The sequence below is a fragment of the Pseudophryne corroboree genome, chromosome 3, assembly GCF_028390025.1.
Source record: "Pseudophryne corroboree isolate aPseCor3 chromosome 3, aPseCor3.hap2, whole genome shotgun sequence".
Lineage (NCBI taxonomy): Eukaryota > Metazoa > Chordata > Amphibia > Anura > Myobatrachidae > Pseudophryne > Pseudophryne corroboree.
Genome location: NC_086446.1, coordinates 157,474,196 through 157,496,686, shown reverse-complemented (window position 1 = coordinate 157,496,686; position 22,491 = coordinate 157,474,196). Strand labels below are relative to the sequence as shown.

At 47.1% G+C, this 22,491-nt stretch overlaps 1 protein-coding gene across 3 annotated transcripts in view; it reads left to right on the top strand.

The window, feature by feature from the left end:
* Positions 1-845: 845 nt before the first annotated feature.
* ZNF488 (zinc finger protein 488) overlaps positions 846-22,491 on the top strand; it is a 113,491-nt gene continuing 91,845 nt past the window's right edge. The window contains exons 1-2 of one of the 3 annotated variants that reach the window (XM_063963390.1): positions 869-1,322; positions 17,917-18,035. In XM_063963390.1, coding sequence (XP_063819460.1) covers positions 17,985-18,035 — 51 coding nt within the window. In that variant the 5' untranslated portion in view covers positions 869-1,322; positions 17,917-17,984. Of the gene's footprint in view, positions 1,450-17,916; positions 18,036-22,491 lie in introns of all 3 variants that reach the window. The other 2 variants (XM_063963389.1, XR_010244194.1) reach the window with 2 other exon arrangements.

Genomic DNA, 22,491 nt, shown 5'->3' with positions numbered 1-22,491 from the left:
TTTGCATTATTCTAATCATTTTTATAGCCAAAACTCTGGAGTAAAAAGTCTATGGCAGGTGAGGCAGTGCCTCACCTTCTTATCTTTTCAACACATCTCTAATCAAAACTCACAAAATTTTCAGGAGTTTATACTGCTGCACATGTGTAGAATGTCCCCATGTACCTTTTGGCACATATATTGCGTGTAAATCTGGCTCTGGTGCTAGCCAGTGCCTCCTGAGCAATTTAGCTCACCGCACGTCCCTGGTTGCTACAGTCCCACTGGGGGGTAAGGAACCCCCAGAACCTGAACCCTCAGCTGCTATGTTATCCTCAAATGTGTCTGCAGCGTCAACACCACGCAATGTGGGATCAGCCCCAGCACCGTTGCCCTTTGTAGCTGACATAATCAAAAGCTCAATGCAAGGCAACACAGTACAATATCAGCAGCACAATACCTGACAAGAACCCCCTGTGCAGTGTATTTCAGTACAAACAGGGAATTCTAGCATAGGCGTACGCACGGGGGGTGCCTGGTGCGCACAGGCACCCCCTGTCGGGTACCCCCTGCACGCCAGCAGCACGGTGATCAGTGTTCATTCCTCTACCCCTCTGCTGCTGCACCCGCTGCCCGGTCATGTGAGTGACAGTGTACAGTTAGTTTTCTGGCTGGCAGCCGCATTGGGTGCACTGCCTGACATAGATTCATGCTGCTGACTCCGCCCCGCGTTGATGTCACGCCGCCGCACGTCCTCCATCCCTGCCCGCCGCCTGCGCTCTCTCAGTCTCCCCCCGCCTGGACTCTATCCCCGTGTGCCGGCCTGTCTATACACCGGACCAACACCACAGCTACTTGCTGTGATACCCCACTCCAAGTGAGAACAGTTGCGGTTTCTTTGTAAATGCTGCCATTGTATACATGCAGCCAGAGCATCATTGGTGACAGTGGACTGGAGCTGCGGGGCTAGCGCATGGTGAATGGGAACTCTCAACCACACGCTGGCTACCAGGATGTCACAGGCTGCTTCAGGGAGAGGCTGGCTCATGACACTACTGTGACTGTTGGAGGTCACATGAAACTCCAGAGATAGGCTGGCTCATGCTGGCTGGTGTGTGACAGTTGGTGGTCGTTGAGCATCCATTTTGAGAGGAGTGGCTAGCAGTGAGCAGAAGTGCTGCACTATTTACCCGGTGCTGACGACTGTTCCCGGTGACCAGAGAGGGAGAGCTAGAGACGGAGGGCAGCTGTGAGTCTTTCCCCAGTGAGCAGCAAGTGGAGAGTCTGCAGCCGGAGAGGCGGCATGGAAGGTGGCCCCAGCTTGGAGTGGCAGCCGAAGAGGGGTGAGCCAGCTGCAGCACTGACCAGGCTGTAAATCCCTAATTACTGCAATACTAACATCTCCAGGGGAATTAGAGCAGAGCTTCCCCAAAAGTTAGTTCATGACACCCCAGCAGCTTCATCAGACCTGTAAGTCACTTGATTACTACACGTACAGTAACGGCAGCATATCGATTATTGGAGATTGGGACACGTTAGCTCCTTACAAAGTAACCAGTACACCCAGAGACAGGCAACCTCTTTTACTGATGGAGATTCACAATATATAGTGCACTGGTGCAAGAGGAAACAGGGCTATGTAATACAGTTTTACAAGGCTACTATCTAGGAAATAAGTGGAAGTCAGTGACAGCATCACTAAAGGGAAGCAGGCATGGAGCAACTCTTCCGTCAGTACTAGAGACACTACAGCTCCATAGAAGTACTCTCTTCTAGTTACATCATTCAGAGGCATAAAGTACACGTACATTGTTAATGGATGGCTACTACTGACCTACTGGTGTAAAAGTAGGCGAGTTCAACACAAGCAATCTGTTAGGAGCGTTACATGAACATTAACACCAGTGTTTCCCTAAAGGAATAGAGCCTTAAAACTGGCATTAGCAGCAGAATGAGCACACTGAGCATTGGGATTAAACAGTGATTACCTAGAAGGAAATAGACCCGCATTGACAGACTATTACGAGACAGTATTGTTGCTTGCAAAGAAGAGAATTTATAAACTCCAGATAGGACCTATTGAGCTCCATCTTTTAAACCAGGGGTGTCCAACCTTTCACCTTCCCTGGGCCACATTAGAAGATGAAAATTTGGTTTGGGCCGCACATAAAATAAAATAACAGTAACGATACCTGATCATCCAAAAAAACCATAGAAAACATAGTTGACATATTAAACTTACTTGGAAATGAAGTTAGTGAGATGTATGACATTGTTTCTCAGCCACCAATGCATCCCCCCCCACATGCACACTGTAGTCCTCTTCCTCTCCTCCTCCTCTCCCCCCCCCCCACACGCACACTGTAGTCCTCTTCCTCTCCTCCTCCTCTCCCCCCCCCCCCCACACACACACACTGTAGTCCTCTTCCTCTCCTCCTCCTCTCCCCCCCCCCCCACACGCACACTGTAGTCCTCTTCCTCTCCTCCTCCTCTCCCTCCCCCCCCCCCCTCCACACTGTGCTTCATCAAGGGCCCACAAAATTCTCCCACTGGGCTGAGCTCCGTGCTGCTGTCACGTGTGCCACTATGCAGTAGAGGAGGGCTACACTGTGACTGACAGCGGACCCCAAACCCCCCCCCCCCCCCTCCCGGACACATTGTACTGCAGTGGCACCTGACTTCATCCTCGTTACCCCCCTCCCCCCGAACCAATCTGTACTGTGGAGTTTAGACACCGCCGGCCTCATTTTACTGCTGCAGTGCTGGACATCAAGTCCATCCCAGCTCCCAAGAAACCCCCCGGACACTGTATTGTGGCGTGGCGCTGGACTTCAGACCAGACCCTCCCTTCCCCCGACACTGTACAGCGGTTCAGACCTCCTCTCTTCCCCCCCCCCCCCCCGGGACACTGTACAGCGGCGCGGGCCGCGGCCACGGACTTCAGACCCAGATTCCCCCCCGCCCCCTCCCCCGGACACTGTACAGCGGCACGGCCACGGACTTCAGACACACACACCCTCCCCCCGGCTCACTTACGAACCAATTTCTCCGCTGGGCTCCTCTACTCTCGTGCTGCTCAGTCACGTGTGCCGCTATGCAGTGGAGGAGGGCTACACTGTGACTGACAGCGGAGAGGGTGTGAGCTGGTGCTGGTCCCAGCGGCAGCAATCCAATCAGGATGTGCTGACAGCCTGCTGGGGCCGGCTCAGCTTCACATGTGGTGTCCGTACTCTGCAAAAAAAAAATATGGATGGGGCGGGTGAAGCGCGCTGGCGTCACCGTTGTGACGTGCCCCGGCCGCAAGCGCCGGCAGTGTAACTTGAAACTTTAGAATTTCTTAAAAAATAAAAAATTGCACTGGGCCGCATTACTAGCCGACCTGGGCCGCATGCGGCCCGCGGCCCGCGGGTTGGACAAGCCTGTTTTAAACCTTCAGTTGCGGCATCCACCTCATGCTTAATAGCTGCTTCCAGGAGAAAGTATTTCAGGTTTAGTGCACTTAACAAACCACTCAGCTAGCTAAGAAAGACAAAAGGTTCATTGGGGCCCCAATTGTTTTAATATTGTAAGTGTAATTGTATACATATTTTGAAAGTGATTGTTTATGTTATGCAAGTTAGTGAGATAATCGTTTAAAATCCTTTACAGCGGAGAAAGATTCACTAAAGCATCCCAGGGAAATAAAACATCTTCCGCTGAATTGTGTCATTAATGTCTGTATGTACAGTATCTTAATCTCATTTGCATTGTATTGTAAGGAACAGTGAAGACTTAGTGTTACAGACACCTGTTATACCGTGGTTCGGTGGGTGTCACATTGCCACTTGGGGTTTCGTTAAAGTAAGATGCTTGCGGGGATTCCATAGACCTATCTGCTGGGCCGTTGTTAAGACTCACTCTGCTGGCTGCAGGCAGTAACACGCTACTGCCATTATGCATTATTTGTAGTGTGGCTAAATGGGCTAATCAGTCTTCAGAATGTCTCCAGTACAGTCTGACATTCTATAGGGCTTTTCAGCTGTTGAGAACAATTATATATATAAAAGAACAAAGGTGCGGCACTCAGAGCTCAGGATAAAGAAAGAAAACAGCGACCACCACGTCAGCATCATTTCAGTCTATTCAGATTTCCATCAGGCTTCCATCCTGAGCTCTGAGTGCCGCACCTTTGTTCTTCCAAGTGTATCTTTATACTGTGAGGGCACCGGGTCAAGGTAATACCTATATGGGAGTGCCGGAGACACTGCAACATATATATATATATATATATATATATATATATATATACATAAAAGTAAAGACTACGGCGCTTCGGTGCGGCTATGTGTTTTCTATACCTTAAATTTAAAATAACCTTTTGTATAAATAAAGTATAAATATAGAATAAAAACACTTCTCAAAATATTAAATGAGTGGCAGCTTATAATACATACAAATGTGCTTGGCATGCACACATAAGGATTTGGAGTAATTGGTGAAAATAAGCGCCCAAGAGTGTGAATTATATAACAAGGTGAATATAAATGAAGGTATCAAGGGTGGGTATAATAGAACCAGTTAAAAAACTTATCTGAATAACCAGAGAAGCTAAATTCAGGCGATGCTCCTTTGACGCTTAATACATGTTAAAAAAGAAGAAGAGCAGACATAGTGTGTACTGTTATTTTGTACAATATCAAAATATATCACTGGCTATGTAACATTAGGCTTAATTAGGGAAATAGCATATTCCCAAGTATGCAGTCAATATATAGCCAAGGCAGTGTATATATAAAAGATAAATTATTTAATACACGAAATGACATAAAAATACATAAAAATACATAAAAATATGAATGGCTGTATATCATGCGTACAGGATAAAAGATTATATCAAGCTTACCTGTCCATAAATAACTGGAATGCATGCGTACAGAATTCAAAATGATAGATGGCTTATCTGTCCATAAGAGGAAATGTCAGCAGGTAGTCCCAACGCGTTTCGTCCGTCATCAACAGGACTTCATCAAGGGAATAGACAAACAGAGCAGACATGCTTTATTTATACCCTCCTTGGGCAATTTATGATGACATCACTTCCTGTGATGTCATGTGGCTGGAGCATTAATGTAAGCTTTAAACAAGGTTTTAATTTGCACTCAAAAAGGTGACAATAAGGTATGGTGAGGTAGGGAGATAGAAGGAAGAGAAAACGAAGGAAGAACGAGGTGGAGAGGTGACTAAATCAAAGAGAGCGTCCGGAATTTAATATGGAATGCATGTGGAACGCATGCGTCATTTCCGTAAATGGAACTGACGTGACTTCCGGTCGGCGTATTACGATTGAAATGGTCTAAACAATTTAATGACCGTGATTTTGTATGTGTGTCATAGTTACAAAGAAGTACAAGGCTGGAGTACTGGGCTGGATAGTGTTTAAAGGTGACGTTAGGAGGTGTTGTGATCCGTCTGGTGTGGCGGTCACGTGACTTCCGTTATAGACACGGAAGTTAGTATGTGGAACGCAAATAAGAAAAGTAACTTCCGCTGAAACCAGAGTGAAAGACGTGGAAGCATCTAGAAATAGAGTATACATGTGGGCCCTTGTAAATATAAATTGCCGGGCTATGAAGTTAAGAAGGTGACGTTACGGAATGTGTGTGATCCGTCTAATATGACGGTCATGTGACATCCATTAATAACGAATAATAATATGTGTGTGGACCGCAAGTGAGTGACGTAACTTCCGCTAGAACACGGAAGTAAACAAGGGAGAGAAAGTGATGAGCATATTTAGTAAATAACCTCCATATTAAGAAATGGAGGATTAAGTTAATATAGCTGTGTATAGTACACAGCTATAGTGCAAGTTCTGTCCCACAACCTACTGTGACAGGTGGGATTAACGTGGCAAATAGCGGTGAATCGCACCGCCATTGTAATAAGATTAGTATCTATATATAGCATAAATTATTAAAAAATAATTAAAAGTAATTTATTAAAAATAATTTAAAATGAACAAATAAAAAATATATAATATATATATATAAAAAAGTGGACATAATTTGCGTGTAGTTTTTGAGTGCAATTAAAAAGGTTGATCCAAATCATAAAAAATGATCATAATAGACCGGATATAAACTGATTAAAACATGACCCAAGGGGAGTATTTTGAGTAGCAGCGTTGTAATTATTAGTAGTTTCCTTCGGCAAAAGTACTTAGTCTTATCGCATTTTGGATGCGCATCGTGTGTTCTTCTTTGGAGACAGTCTTGGTTATTATCCACATCAGGTCCTAAAACTAAGAATCCAAGGTTGTGGGACAGAACTTGCACTATAGCTGTGTACTATACACAGCTATATTAACTTAATCCTCCATTTCTTAATATGGAGGTTATTTACTAAATATGCTCATCACTTTCTCTCCCTTGTTTACTTCCGTGTTCTAGCGGAAGTTACGTCACTCACTTGCGGTCCACACACATATTATTATTCGTTATTAACGGATGTCACATGACCGTCATATTAGACGGATCACACATATCCCGTAACGTCACCTTCTTAACTTCATAGCCCGGCAATTTATATCTACAAGGGCCCACATGTATACTCTATTTCTAGATGCTTCCACGTCTTTCACTCTGGTTTCAGCGGAAGTTACTTTTCTTATTTGCGTTCCACATACTAACTTCCGTGTCTATAACGGAAGTCACGTGACCGCCACACCAGACGGATCACAACACCTCCTAACGTCACCTTTAAACACTATCCAGCCCAGTACTCCAGCCTTGTACTTCTTTGTAACTATGACACACATACAAAATCACGGTCATTAAATTGTTTAGACCATTTCATTCGTAATACGCCGACCGGAAGTCACGTCAGTGCCGTTTACGGAAATGACGCATGCGTTCCACATGCGTTCCATATTAAATTCCGGACGCTCTCTTTGATTTAGTCACCTCTCCACCTCGTTCTTCCTTCGTTTTCTCTTCCTTCTATCTCCCTACCTCACCATACCTTATTGTCACCTTTTTGAGTGCAAATTAAAACCTTGTTTAAAGCTTACATTAATGCTCCAGCCACATGACATCACAGGAAGTGATGTCATCATAAATTGCCCAAGGAGGGTATAAATAAAGCATGTCTGCTCTGTTTGTCTATTCCCTTGATGAAGTCCTGTTGATGACGGACGAAACGCGTTGGGACTACCTGCTGACATTTCCTCTTATGGACAGATAAGCCATCTATCATTTTGAATTCTGTACGCATGCATTCCAGTTATTTATGGACAGATAAGCTTGATATAATCTTTTATCCTGTACGCATGATATACAGCCATTCATATTTTTATGTATTTTTATGTATTTTTATGTCATTTTGTGTATTAAATAATTTATCTTTTATATATACACTGCCTTGGCTATATATTGACTGCATACTTGGGAATATGCTATTTCCCTAATTAAGCCTAATGTTACATAGCCAGTGATATATTTTGATATTGTACAAAAAAACAGTACACACTATGTCTGCTCTTCTTCTTTTTTAACATGTATTTAGCGTCAAAGGAGCATCGCCTGAATTTAGCTTCTCTCGTTTTTCAGATAAGTTTTTAAACTGGTTCTGTTATACCCACCCTTGATACCTTCATTTATATTCACCTTGTTATATAATTCACACTCTTGGGCGCTTATTTTCACCAATTCCTCCATATATATATACATATGTATGTATGTATAGTTATACCCCTTTTACACCTACGAGCACGGGTTGCAGCCGGGAGCCTGACACGGGAGCTGCCCCCTGCTGCGACCCGTGCTCGGTCCCTTTCCCATTAGCAGTCACAACCCGGCATATGCCGGGTTGGTGACGCTTCTAGCTACACGGCAGGGGCGGCGCAGGGAGATCACATGATCTCCCAGCGCCGCCCATCCATACAGTGTAAACGGGAGCCGTGTCGCATCGACGCGGCTCCCGTTTACACTACCCCCTACCCGGATCATTCCCGTGTCCTACCCAGGTAAATAGCCGGGTAGGATTCACGGGTCACTTGATCCGGGTTTACCCTTTTCCACTTGCCAAAAACACGGGTAAATGCGCGCCCCCGTGCATTTACCCGTGTTTTTTGAGCTAGTGGAAAAGGGGTATGAGTGAAGGCAGCACTCCCAATAGCAGGTAGCTTTACCAGTGCCTTCCTTAAGACTCCACAGCAAGAGGTCTCATATAAATCTCTGTATAGGCTGCACTCGGGCGTATCATAATCAGCAATATAATTACACCATGATATCGTAATAGCGTATCATAATCAGCTCCATAATCACAACAAACTACCCCTGTTGTGATTATGGAGCTGATTATGATACGCAATTACTATAGCTGAATGCATGTATGTTTTGCTATTTTATATTTTTGATACTTTCCACTTGCCGTAGATGTACAATGTTTGTTGTACTTTGTTTTTATTGGTGGTCATGGCACCGGACACTGGGTGACGACGTCATTGGTTGGCGTCTTCACACCAGAGCCGGCAGCAGTGGCGTTTGCACGTGGTGTTTAGATGCTTTATAAGGTACGTTTATTATACTTATTTAAATCCTGATGATGAGGTGTAAATAAACTTTGAAACGTTGATGGCATATTCGCAGCTTCTGTGAGAATTGTTCCAAGTGCCGCCTATATATATATAATAAGAATTTACTAACCGGTAATTCTATTTCTCGTAGTCCGTAGTGGATGCTGGGAACTCCGTAAGGTCCATGGGGAATAGACAGGCTCCGCAGGAGACTGGGCACTCTAAAAGAAAGATTAGGTACTATCTGGTGTGCACTGGCTCCTCCCTCTATGCCCCTCCTCCAGACCTCAGTTAGGGAAACTGTGCCCGGAAGAGCTGACACAACAAGGAAAGGATTTGGAATCCAGGGTAAGACTCATACCAGCCACACCAATCACACTGTACAACTTGTGATAACCATACCCAGTTAACAGTATGAACAATAACTGAGCCTCATTCAACGGATGGCTCATAACAATAACCCTTTAGTTAAGCAATAACTATAAACAAGTATTGCAGAGAGTCCGCACTTGGGACGGGAGCCCAGCATCCACTACGGACTACGAGAAATAGAATTACCGGTGAGTAAATTCTTATTTTCTCTGACGTCCTAGTGGATGTAAGGACCATGGGGATTATACCAAAGCTCCCAAACAGGCGGGAGAGTGCGGATGACTCTGCAGCACCGAATGAGCAAAGGCAAGGTCCTCCTCAGCCAGGGTATCAAACTTGTAGAACTTAGCAAATGTGTTTGAACCCGACCAAGTAGCAGCTCGGCAAAGCTGTAAAGCCGAGACCCCTCGGGCAGCCGCCCAAGAAGAGCCCACCTTCCTTGTGGAATGGGCTTTCACTGATTTAGAATGCGGCAATCCTGCCGCAGAATGAGCTTGCTAAATCGTGTTACAGATCCAGCGCGCAATAGTTTGCTTTGAAGCAGGAGCACCCAGCTTGTTGGGTGCATGCAGGATAAACAACGAGTCAGTTTTCCTGACTCTAGCCATCCTGGCTACATAGATTTTCAAAGCCCTGACTACATCCAGTAACTTGGAGTCCTCCAAGTCCCGAGTAGCCGCAGGCACCACAATAGGTTGGTTCAAATGAAACGCTGATACCACCTTAGGGAGGAATTGGGGACGAGTCCTCAATTCTGCCCTGTCCATATGGAAGATCAGATAAGGGCTTTTACATGACAAAGCTGCCAATTCTGACACACGCCTAGCCGAAGCTAAGGCCAATAGCATGACCACTTTCCACGTGAGATATTTTAGCTCCACGGTCTTAAGTGGCTCAAACCAGTGGGATTTCAGGAAATCCAACACAACGTTAAGATCCCAAGGTGCCACTGGAGGCACAAAAGGGGGCTGAATATGCAGCACTCCTTTAACAAACGTCTGAACTTCAGGCAGTGAAGCCAGTTCTTTTTGAAAGAAAATAGATAGGGCCGAAATCTGGACCTTTATGGACCCCAATTTTAGGCCCATAGTCACTCCTGACTGTAGGAAGTGCAGAAATCGCCCTAGCTGGAATTCCCCTGTTGGGGCCTTCCTGGCCTCACACCAAGCAACATATTTTCGCCATATGCGGTGATAATGTTTTGCTGTCACATCCTTCCTAGCTTTTATCAGCGTAGGAATCACTTCATCTGGAATGCCCTTTTCCGTTAGGATCCGGCGTTTAACCGCCATGCCGTAAAACGCAGCCGCGGTAAGTCTTGGAACAGACAGGGCCCCTGCTGCAACAGGTCCCGTCTGAGAGGCAGAGGCCATGGGTCCTCTGAGATCATTTCTTGTAGTTCTGGATACCAAGTTCTTCTTGGCCAATCCGGAACGATGAGTATTGTTCTTACTCCTCTCTTTCTTACTATCCTCAGTACCTTGGGTAAGAGAGGAAGAGGAGGGAACACATAAACCGACTGGTACACCCACGGTGTCACTAGTGCGTCCACAGCTATCGCCTGAGGGTCCCTTGACCTGGCGCAATATCTTTTTAGCTTTTTGTTGAGGCGGGACGCCATCATGTCCACCTGTGGCCGTTCCCAACGGTTTACAATCTGTGTGAAGACTTCTGGATGAAGTCCCCACTCTCCCGGGTGGAGGTCGTGCCTGCTGAGGAAATCTGCTTCCCAGTTGTCCACTCCCGGAATGAACACTGCTGACAGTGCTAGCGCGTGATTCTCCGCCCATCGAAGAATCCTTGTGGCTTCTGCCATCGCCATCCTGCTTCTTGTGCCGCCCTGGCGGTTTACATGGGCGACCGCCGTGATTTTGTCTGACTGAATCAGCACTGGTTGGTTTTGAAGCAGGGGCTCTGCTTGACTTAGGGCGTTGTAAATGGCCCTTAGTTCCAGTATATTTATGTGTAGTGAAGTCTCCTGACTTGACCACTGTCCTTGGAAGTTCCTTCCCTGAGTGACTGCCCCCCATCCTCGGAGGCTTGCATCCGTGGTCACCAGGACCCAGTCCTGTATGCCGAATCTGCGGCCCTCAAGAAGATGAGCACTCTGCAGCCACCACAGCAGAGACACCCTGGCCCTCGGGGACAGGGTGATCAACCGATGCATCTGAAGATGCGATCCGGACCATTTGTCTAACAGATCCCACTGAAAGATCCTTGCATGGAACCTGCCGAAGGGAATTGCTTCGTAAGAAGCTACCATCTTTCCCAGGACTCGCGTGCAGTGATGCACCGACACCTGTTTTGGTTTCAGGAGGTCCCTGACCAGAGATGACAATTCCTGGGCCTTCTCCACCGGGAGAAACACCTTCTTCTGGTCTGTGTCCAGAATCATGCCCAGGAAAAGCAGACGCGTCGCAGGAATCAGCTGCGACTTTGGGATATTCAGAATCCAGCCGTGCTGTTGCAACACTTCCCGAGAGAGTGCTACACTGACCAACAACTGCTCTCTGGACCTCGCCTTTATAAGGATATCGTCCAAGTACGGGATAATTATAACTCCCTTCTTCCGAAGGAGTATCATCATTTCGGCCATTACCTTGGTAAATACTCTTGGTGCCGTGGACAGACCAAACGGCAACGTCTGGAATTGGTAATGACAGTCTTGTACCACAAACCTGAGGTACTCCTGGTGAGGTGGGTAAATGGGGACATGCAAGTAAGCATCCTTGATGTCCAGCGACACCATAAAATCCCCCTCTTCCAGGCTTGCAATAACCGCCCTGAGCGATTCCATTTTGAACTTGAACTTCTTTATATAAGTGTTCAAGGATTTTAAATTCAGAATGGGTCTCACCGAACCGTCTGGTTTCGGTACCACAAATATTGTGGAATAGTAACCCTGTCCCTGTTGAAGGAGGGGAACCTTGATTATCACCTGCTGGAGGTACAGCTTGTGAATTGCCGCCAGTACTACCTCCCTTTCCCTGGGAGCAGCTGGCAAGGCTGATTTGAGGTAACGGCGAGGGGGAGTCGCCTCGAACTCCAGCTTGTATCCCTGAGATACAATTTGTACAGCCCAGAGATCCACCTGTGCACGAACCCACTGGTTGCTGAAGTTTCGGAGACGCGCCCCCACCGCACCTGGCTTCGCCTGTGGAGCCCCAGCGTCATGCGGTGGACTTAGTTGAAGCGGGGGAGGATTTTTGTTCCTGAGAACTGGCTGCCTGGTGCAGCTTCTTTCCTCTACCCCTGCCTCTGGGCAGAAAGGATGCGCCTCTGACCCGCTTGCCTTTCTGAGGCCGAAAGGACTGTACATGATAATACGGTGCTTTCTTAGGCTGTGAGGGAACCTGAGGTAAAAAGGTAGACTTCCCAGCTGTTGCTGTGGATACAAGGTCCGAGAGACCGTCCCCAAACAATTCCTCACCCTTATAAGGCAAAACCTCCATGTGTTTTTTAGAATCAGCGTTACCTGTCCACTGCCGAGTCCATAACACTCTCCTGGCAGAAATGGACATTGCATTAATTCTAGATGCCAGCAGGCAAATGTCCCTCTGTGCATCCCGCATATATAAGACGATGTCTTTTATATGTTCTATGGTTAGCAAAATAGTATCCCTGTCGAGGGAATCAATGTTGTCTGACAGGGTATCAGCCCATGCTGCTGCAGCACTACACATCCATGCTGAAGCAATAGCAGGTCTCAGTATAGTACCCGAGTGTGTATACACAGACTTCAGGATAGCTTCCTGCTTTCTATCCGCAGGCTCCTTTAGGGTGGCCGTATCCTGAGACGGCAGTGCCACCTTTTTTGATAAGCGTGTGAGCGCCTTGTCCACCCTAGGGGATGTTTCCCAACGTAACCTGTCCGTTGGCGGGAAAGGGTACGCCATCAGTAACCTCTTAGAAATCACTAGTTTCTTATCGGGGGAACTCCACGCTTCTTCACACAATTCATTTAATTCATCAAATGGGGGAAAAGTCACTGGCTGCTTTTTCTCCCCAAACATAATACCCTTCTTGGTAGTAACCGGGTTAACATCAGAAATGTGCAATACATTTTTCATTGCAGTAATCATGCATCGGATGGCCTTTGTAGACTGTACATTTGTCTCATCCTCATCTACACTGGAGTCAGACTCCGTGTCGACATCTGTGTCTACCATCTGAGATAGTGGGCGTTTATGAGCCCCTGATGGCCTCTGAGACGCCTGGGCAGGTGCGGGCTGAGATCCCGGCTGTCCCAAGGCTGCTGTGTCATCGAACCTTTTATGTAAGGAGTTGACACTGTCGGTTAAAACCTTCCACATATCCATCCAATCCGGTGTCGGCCCCATCGGGGGCGACACCACACTTATCTGCCCCTGCTCCGCCTACACGTAACCCTCCTCATCAAACATGTCGACACAGCCGTACCGACACACCGCACACACACAGGGAATGCTCTGACTGAGGACAGGACCCCACAAAGTCCTTTGGGGAGACAGAGAGAGAGTATGCCAGCACACACCACAGCGTTATATAACACAGGGATTTACACTATAATGAGTGATTTTTCCCAATAGCTGCTTATTATCTTATTTGCGCCTAAATTTATGTGCCCCCCCTCTCTTTTTTACCCTTCTTGTACCAGGATACTGCAGGGGAGAGCCTGGGGAGCGTCCTTCCAGCGGAGCTGTGAAGAGAAAATGGCGCTGGTGTGCTGAGGAAGAAGGCCCCGCACCCTCAGCGGCGGGCTTCTCCCGCGTTTTGTATAACTTAATGGCGTTTTTTTTTACACATATATAGTTTTCCAGACTGTATTATGTGTATTTAGTGCCAAAAGGTAATCTAATTGCTGCCCAGGGCGCCCCCCAGCACCCTGCACCCAACAGTGACCGGAGTGTGTGGTGTGCTGTGGGAGCAATGGCGCACAGCTGCGGTGCTGTGTGCTACCTTAATGAAGACAGGAGTCTTCAGCCGTCGTTTTCGTCGTTCTCTTCTGTCTTCTGGCTCTGCAAGGGGGATGGCGGCGCGGCTCCGGGAACGGACGATCGAGGTCAGGCCCTGTGTTCGAACCCTCTGGAGCTAATGGTGTCCAGTAGCCTAAGAAGCACAAGCTAGCTGCAAGCAGGTAGGTTTGCTTCTCTCCCCTCAGTCCCACGTAGCAGTGAGTCTGTTGCCAGCAGATCTCACCGAAAATAAAAAACCTAACAAATACTTTCTTTTCTAGCAAGCTCAGGAGAGCCCACTAGGAGCACCCAGCTCTGGCCGGGCACAGATTCTAACTGAGGGCTGGAGGAGGGGCATAGACGGAGGAGCCAGTGCACACCAGATAGTACCTAATCTTTCTTTTAGAGTGCCCAGTCTCCTGCGGAGCCCATCTATTCCCCATGGTCCTTACGGAGTTCCCAGCATCCACTAGGACGTCAGAGAAATATTGTTTAACATATGTTAAATTTGTATTTTTTTAATTACTTTAGATTATTTATATTCTTCGAAATATATATTATTAATAATGTGTTGTTATTATTGAATAATAACGGTGAGCACTACTGGGAACATTTATGTGTATCTGGCACTGCTGGGGGCATTACATGTATCTGGCACTGCTGGGGGCATTACATGTATCTGGCACTGCTGGGGGCATTATGTGTATTTCACTGCTGGGGGCATTATGTGTATCTGTCACTGCTGGGGGCATTACGTGTATCTGTCACTGCTGGGGGCATTACGTGTATCTGGCACTGCTGGGGGTATTATATGTATTTGGCTCTACTGAGGGCATTACGTGTATCTGCCACTGCTGGGGACATTACGTGTATCTGGCACTGTGGCATAATGTGAATTTGGCTCATACTGTGTGGCATAATGTGAATTTCGGCTCATACCATGTGGCGTAATGTGAAGTTGGCTCATACTGTGTGGCATAATGTGAAGTTGGCTCATACTGTGTGGCGTAATGGGAATTTGGCTCATACTGTGTGGCATAATGTGAATTTCAGCTCATACCATGTGGCGTAATGTGAAGTTGGCTCATATTGTGTGGCATAATGTGAAGTTGGCTCATACTGTGTGGCATAATGTGAATTTTGGCTCATACCATGTGACGTAATGTGAAGTTGGCTCATGCTGTGTGGCATAATATGAAGTTGGCTCATACTGTTTGGCATAATGTGAAGTTGGCTCATACTGTGTGGCATAATGTGAATTTCGGCTCATACCATGTGACGTAATGTGAAGTTGGCTCATGCTGTGTGGCATAATGTGAAGTTGGCTCATACTGTTTGGGATAATGTGAAGTTGGCTCATACTATGTGGCATAATGTGAATTTTGTCTCATACCATGTGGCGTAATGTGAAGTTGGCTCATACTGTGTGGCATAATGTGAAGTTGGCTCATACTGTGTGGCATAATGTGAAGTTGGCTCATACTGTGTGGCGTAATGTGAATTTCGGCTCATACTGTGTGGCGTAATGTGAATTTTTGGCTCATACTGTGTGGCATAATGTGAATTTTGGCTCATACTGTGTGGCATAATGTGAATTTCAGCTCATGCTGTAGTGTAATGTGAAGTTGGCTCATAGTGTGTGGCGTAATGTGAATAAGGGGCACTACTGTCAGTAGCTGGTGAGCATGGGGACATGTGTGAGAAATGCTGGTGTGCTGCAGAGGAGGAGGCTGATGGCATAGAAAGAGGCATATGTGGCTGTGATGGCACATGTGTAAATTTTAAACTTTAATCGTGTTATATTAAAACTGAAATGTTCATCCCCCTAAACCTCCCGTACTTTCCAGAGTGGCCCACTCAAAATCAGGGTGTAGTTGCTGGGGGTGGGGTGGTGGTGCAAGGGGTGGGGTGTGTGGTGGTGAGATGTGTGTGTGGGGGGGAATGTACATGCACCTAGGCTCACCCCTCTCTAGCTCCGCCACTGGTTCAGGAATAGGATGGGGAAGTGCAAGCAGCAATAGAATGTAGCGGCATCTAGGAGTCAGGGTTATGCCGTAGTGGGCAGTCAGTAGCGGACGGTGGTAGCACCATTATGTTACATGTAATTTCTCCTGGGTGTATTATGACACGCCCCTCCAGTAATGCACCCCCTAATAAAATTAGCTGCACACACCTATGAATTCTAGAGGTATATGGTGACTAGAAATCACAAAGAAAAAATAGGATTTTAATACCTACTGGTAAATCCTTTTCTCTTAGTCCGTAGGGGATGCTGGGGACACAAAAAGAACCATGGGGTATAGACGGTATCCGCAGGAGACATGGGCACTTTAAGACTTTGAAAAGGGGTGTGCACTGGCTCCTCCCTCTATGCCCCTCCTCCAGACACCAGTTATAGGAACTGTGCCCAGGGAGATGGACAAATTTCGAGGAAAGGATTTATTGTTAAACTAAGGTGATATTCATACCAGCACACACCGCAAGCACGCCGCACAACGTGGCATTCAACAGAACCCAAGCCAACAGCATGAACCAAATTTCAGCAACAGGCTGACTATAAACATAACACAACATGTGTGTAACCCAGGGACGTGCAGTCAGGGGAGGCAGGGGAGGCAGTGCCTCCCCTGTCAATAACGATTAAAATAATACAGAGAAGATACTTATGACACATATTCTGTGTCATAAGTATCTCCTTTAGCACTGATATTATTTTAATAATTTTTACCTTTATAAAAACAGTTGTAAATGTGCTTTGGAGGCACCGTTCTCGGTGCCTCCCGCTGTCTATGTTAGAGGTCCGGAAGCGGGGGGCGGGGCCAAGCTCTGGGCAGTGAAAGCCCATTAAAAAATGCAGCAAAAGCGGCACTTACTAGAAGTGCCGCTTTGACTGACAGCGGCGTGCTCAACTGCTCATATGAAAGCACGCCCCTGTCACTAAGACACTGCTCCCTGCCTACAAGCTCCAGCAGTCAGGAGCCAGCTCACCCCCTCTCCTCCTCTCTTCATGTCTGCACCCCTCCCCCCATGCAGCTAAGCTCCTCCTCGGTTGATGGCGCTGACCTCGCTTTCCCTACCTTCTCTCCGCTGCCGCTGGTCCCCGCACGTTGTGACAGTTGAAGCGGGGCGCAGGGCAGAGCCAGGAGTGCTGAGAAGAGGGAGAGCTGCTGCCGGGATCCTGGCTTCTGGCCCTGGTGAGTCCTAGCGCACGCGGGGAGCGTGGGTGGGGAGCAAGTAGGGAGAGCTGCAGCTCCTCTCAGGCCGAGACGCTGAGAGGAGGTGAGAGCGAGGCACATTTCAGCGGCGCTGTCACTGATGTGCTCAGTCGCTCCCGGCCAGGGGGACAGGCTGCGGGTGGATGCGGCACCAGTATTTAGTAAAGTATGCCACATGAGTGCAGGGACCGAGGGGAGGAGGAGGGATGTCTGCAGTTCCCGGTTATGTCGCAGTTCTCTGGTCCCAGAATGTTGGTGTGTGTAGAGGAGATAACACAGCAGCATAAAAAAAAAACTACTCTATTTTTAAATGAATTACAGCGCAAAGTGAAATACCCATGATGTGAATTTAAATGATACATGAATACAAAGGGGACCAGTTCCCCTTCTTCAGGATAGCTGCATATGTGAAAAAAATGTGAATAAATAGACATTACTGTATGCAGTTATCCTGAAGAAGGGGAACTGGTCCCCGAAACGTTGATATTGCACGTAATACACTGTCAAGATGAATTGAAGTCTCAGAGTGCCGCCTCTTCTTTCTTGCGTTGTGTATTGGGATTCAGTCCCAGGGGAGGGCACCGGAGCAAGACAATCCGTTTTAGGATAACGAGCGCAGAAGCTGCAGTGTGTATATGTATATGCTGTATGTACACACACATATATATATATATATATATATACACACACTGCTCAAAAAAATAAAGGGAACACTAAAATAACACATCCTAGATCTGAATGAATGAAATATTCTTATTAAATACTCTGTTCTTTACATAGTTGAATGTGCTGACAACAAAATCACACAGAAATTATCAATGGAAATTGCACTAAAATCAAATATTTGGAAACCCCCCTCCAGAAATCCTGCATTTGCCCCTGTAATCTACCCGTGTGACTGCGTGTGGTGACCAGGAGACAGCCAGAGCCATGTCCCGGGACCCTGAAGCCGTGGCCAAGATCACAGAGAATACCTACAAGGTGAGGCGGGCACCGTGCAGCCAGGAAGTTGCATTATTGTTTATATAGATATGCGCACGATAAGCCCCTGTAGCTGGCCTGGCCAACCTGTGGCTCTCCACCCACTACCCCTACCCCTCTTCGTCACCCTTTACCTGTCACTCCACTGCCTCTCTCCGTCACCCTCTCCCTGTCACCCACTGCATCTCCCTTGCATCACAGTCTCCTCTTCACCATCTCTCTCCTGTCACCCTCTGCCTTTCCAAGGCATCACCCTCTCCTCCTCATACGACCATGTCCCTTGTTGTGAGGCCACACCCTCATTGCAAGACCATATCCACTTTTCCGGGAGCATGCGTACCTTCAGCGCATGCAGGGACAGTGGCGGTAGCGGGCATCGGCGGGACACGGCGGACATTATGGCTGCAGTGCCTCACCAGCCACTGACCTCACGGCACGCCACTGGTGTGACCAGAACTAATAACTGCAGATACAGTACGCACTGGGACGGGCGCCCAGCATCCTCTACGGACTAAGAGAAAAGGATTAACTGGTAGGTATTAAAATCCTAATTTCTCATACGTCCTAGAGGATGCTGGGGACACCAAAAGAACCATGGGGTTATACCAAAGCTCTAGAACGGGCGGGAGAGTGCGGATGACTCTGCAGCACCGATCGACCAAACTTGAAGTCGTCATTGGCCAGGGTATCAAACTTGTAAAACGTTGCAAAAGTGTTCGAACCCAACCAAGTAGCAGCTCGGCAAAGTTGTAATGCTGAAACCCCTCGGGCAGCCGCCCAGGAAGAGCCCACCTTTCTAGTAGAATGGGACTTCACCGATTTTGGTAATGGTAATCCGTGGAATGAGCATGCTGAATCGTGTTACAGATCCAGCGTGCAATGGTCTGTTTGGAAGCAGGACCCCCAATCTTGTTGGGAGCATACAGGACAAACAGAGCTTCGGTTTTCCTAACCCGAGCCGTTATGGCGACATAGATTTTCAGAGCTCTGACCACATCCAAAGATTTTGACTCATCGAAAGCGTCAGTAGCCACTGGCACCACAATAGGTTGGTTCATGTGGAAAGATGAAACCACCTTCAGCAGAAATTGTTGCCGAGTCCTCAACTCTGCTCTATCTTCATGAAAGATTAAATAAGGGCTCTTGTGAGACAAGGCCGCTAACTCAGACACCCGTCTTGCTAACGCCAAAGCCAAACTTTCCAAGTGAGAACTTCAACTCCACCCAGAGGCGTAACTGTGGGAGGCAACGGAGTTGGCTGCCACCGGGCTCCTGCTCTGTAGGGGGGCTGTTTCCCGTGTAATAGGTTGTGGGTTCAGTCATCCTGGGTATGACTAAAATAGTTAGAGAAATAATTAGCACTGAGAGGGACTGAGCAGATCTATGTAGTGTGTGGCTGCACAGATGCAATAGTTTTGAACGGAAAATTCTAGCTTCATATAGTTAGAATCTGCAGTCTTGCTATGCAGGAGCAAATAGCTTTATCAGTAAGGTGTCTACCTTCAGTGCAACAGGTCATGGGCTCTAATCCTGGTTACGACTGCTAAGAAAGGTGTGATTCAAAATAAGTGACAAAGAAATATATATATATATATATATATATATATATGTAGCAAATCCTAGCATGCAGCGGCACTCAGGGAAAAACTCATGGGTATTCCAAACAAGTGGTGTTTATTCCATGATGATACAAAAAAAGGAGAACATCCAACGTTTCGCGGTGCTAACACCCCTTTGTCAAGGTGAACGAAAAAGAAGTGAATAATTAAACAATGTGATTACCTTTATAGGTGAAGGAGGTGAAGAGATCCCGCCAGCGGGAGGTGCAGCAACCTTTCCGGGGAAGGCCTAAACTTCCTTCCCTGCTAGTGAGTGTGGTGACGTGGTGTACAGACTCCAGTCACATGATCCGACGTCGCGTCATCAGACGTCCTGGTTCCCCTGGCAACCTTCCGTGTACATGCCGCCTTACCGGACGGCTGTTGTTGTAGTCACAGAAACGCAGGGGCTCACAGGACAATTGTCATGGCCCAGTTGTATGAAAGTGTGTGTGTGATGATGTGTAATCATATGTCACAAGGTGAAAATAAACATGTGCCTGGGCATCAGTATATTATAATACCAATAGTGCACTGAGTTCCAACAACATATAGTTGTACAATGGTGGAGATGCTAAAAACTGGGGACATATAACCTTAAATCAAGCAAATGTAACTGATGCAGGGCCCTAAGTGCACCCCGAAGGTGTCTGCAATGATCAGACACATCAACATAGGGTGTTCTTCGGTCCCACATCCATATGTGAACAGTGCACCGATAAATAATATTACAGTTAAATACTTTGGCACAAGACTATAAGACTAAGTTATTCAAAATACATTCCATGGCATTTTGTCATTAAGTCCTTTAGGTTTAATGGTCGCCAAGTTGTACATCCATCTGGCCTCAAGTCTCAAAAGATCGCCGGCTCTATCTCCGACCCTCAATTTTTTTGGGCAATGGTCAATGATCTGGAACTTCAAATCGTTCATGGAATGTCCGTGGTCAGCGTAATGTCGGGCTACCGGTTGCTACGAGGGTTTGCCCGACAGTGCAATCTTAACTGCAGATCTATGTAGTGCAAAACGTTCACGGGCATTACGAATGGTCTTGCCCACGTATTGTAGTTCACAGGGGCAGGTGATTAAGTACACTATAAAGGTGCTAGCGCAGGTAAGTATGTGTCTAATATTATATGATCTGCCTGTGGAACACGATTTAAATATGGAACAAGGGACCATGAATCTACATGTTTCACATCCAAGACATTTATAGCACCCTGGGGGCCTGGAGAGGAACGTAGTAGGTGCTGGATTGCCAAAGCCTGTGATATCAGAATGGACAATCCAGTCCTTGATGCTTTTGCCCCTGGTATGACATACCATGGGTCTTTTCTTGTGTAATGACGGTAGTGCTTTATCAGTTACAATAATGGGCCACAATGCACGTAAGGCCCTAGGTACTACTGGACTGGCAGTGTTGTACTTTGTAACGAATGGCAGGATTTGTGTATCTATTTTAGTCTTCTGGGCTAATAAGTCCTCCCTGCGCATTCGTGTTACTTCGCGTTGGCTGTCCTGTAGTGTCTTATGGTTATATCCCCTCTCTATAAAACGCTCTTTTACTTGTGCCAAGGCTCCATCTACTTTCATGGGATCACTGGTGATTCTTGCCGCCCTAATGAATTGTGATTTGGGCAGACCTTTCTTTAACGCCCCAGGATGGTGACTATTATGTCTTAATAATGTATTCTTGTCCGTTGGTTTGTAGAATACCTCCGTTGATATTTTGTTGTTGTTGATGGACACCATTACATCAAGATAATTCAATGTGACCAAATCCCATGCCGTTGTAACCTTGATATATATATATATATATATACACACACACACACATTTTTTTATTCAGATTATATATATATATATATATATATATATATATATATTTCTCTGACGTCCTAAGTGGATGCTGGGGACTCCGTCAGGACCATGGGGATTCGCGGCTCCGCAGGAGACAGGGCACAAAAGTAAAAGCTTTAGGATCAGGTGGTGTGCACTGGCTCCTCCCCCTATGACCCTCCTCCAAGCCTCAGTTAGATTTTTGTGCCCGGCCGAGAAGGGTGCAATCTAGGTGGCTCTCCTAAAGAGCTGCTTAGAGTAAAAGTTTGTTAGGTTTTTTATTTTCAGTGAGTCCTGCTGGCAACAGGCTCACTGCTACGAGGGACTTAGGGGAGAGAAGTGAACTCACCTGCGTGCAGGATGGATTGGCTTCTTAGGCTACTGGACACCATTAGCTCCAGAGGGAGTCGGAACACAGGTCTCACCCTGGGGTTCGTCCCGGAGCCGCGCCGCCGACCCCCCTTGCAGATGCCGAAAAGTGAAGGTCCAGAAACGGCGGCAGAAGACTCTTCAGTCTTCATAAGGTAGCGCACAGCACTGCAGCTGTGCGCCATTGTTGTCAGCACACTTCATAGCAGCGGTCACTGAGGGTGCAGGGCGCTGGGGGGGGGCGCCCTGGGCAGCAATGATAGTACCTTATTCTGGCTAAAAATACATCACATATAGCCCCTGGGGGCTATATGGATGTATTTAACCCCTGCCAGGTCTCAGAAAAACGGGAGAAGAAGCCCGCCGAAAAGGGGGCGGGGCCTATTCTCCTCAGCACACAGCGCCATTTTCCCTCACAGAAATGCTGGTGGGAAGGCTCCCAGGCTCTCCCCTGCACTGCACTACAGAAACAGGGTTAAAACAGAGAGGGGGGGCACTTATTTGGCGATATGTATATATATATTAAAATGCTATAAGGGAAAAACACTTATATAAAGGTTGTCCCTGTATAATTATAGCGTTTTTGGTGTGTGCTGGCAAACTCTCCCTCTGTCTCCCCAAAGGGCTAGTGGGGTCCTGTCCTCTATCAG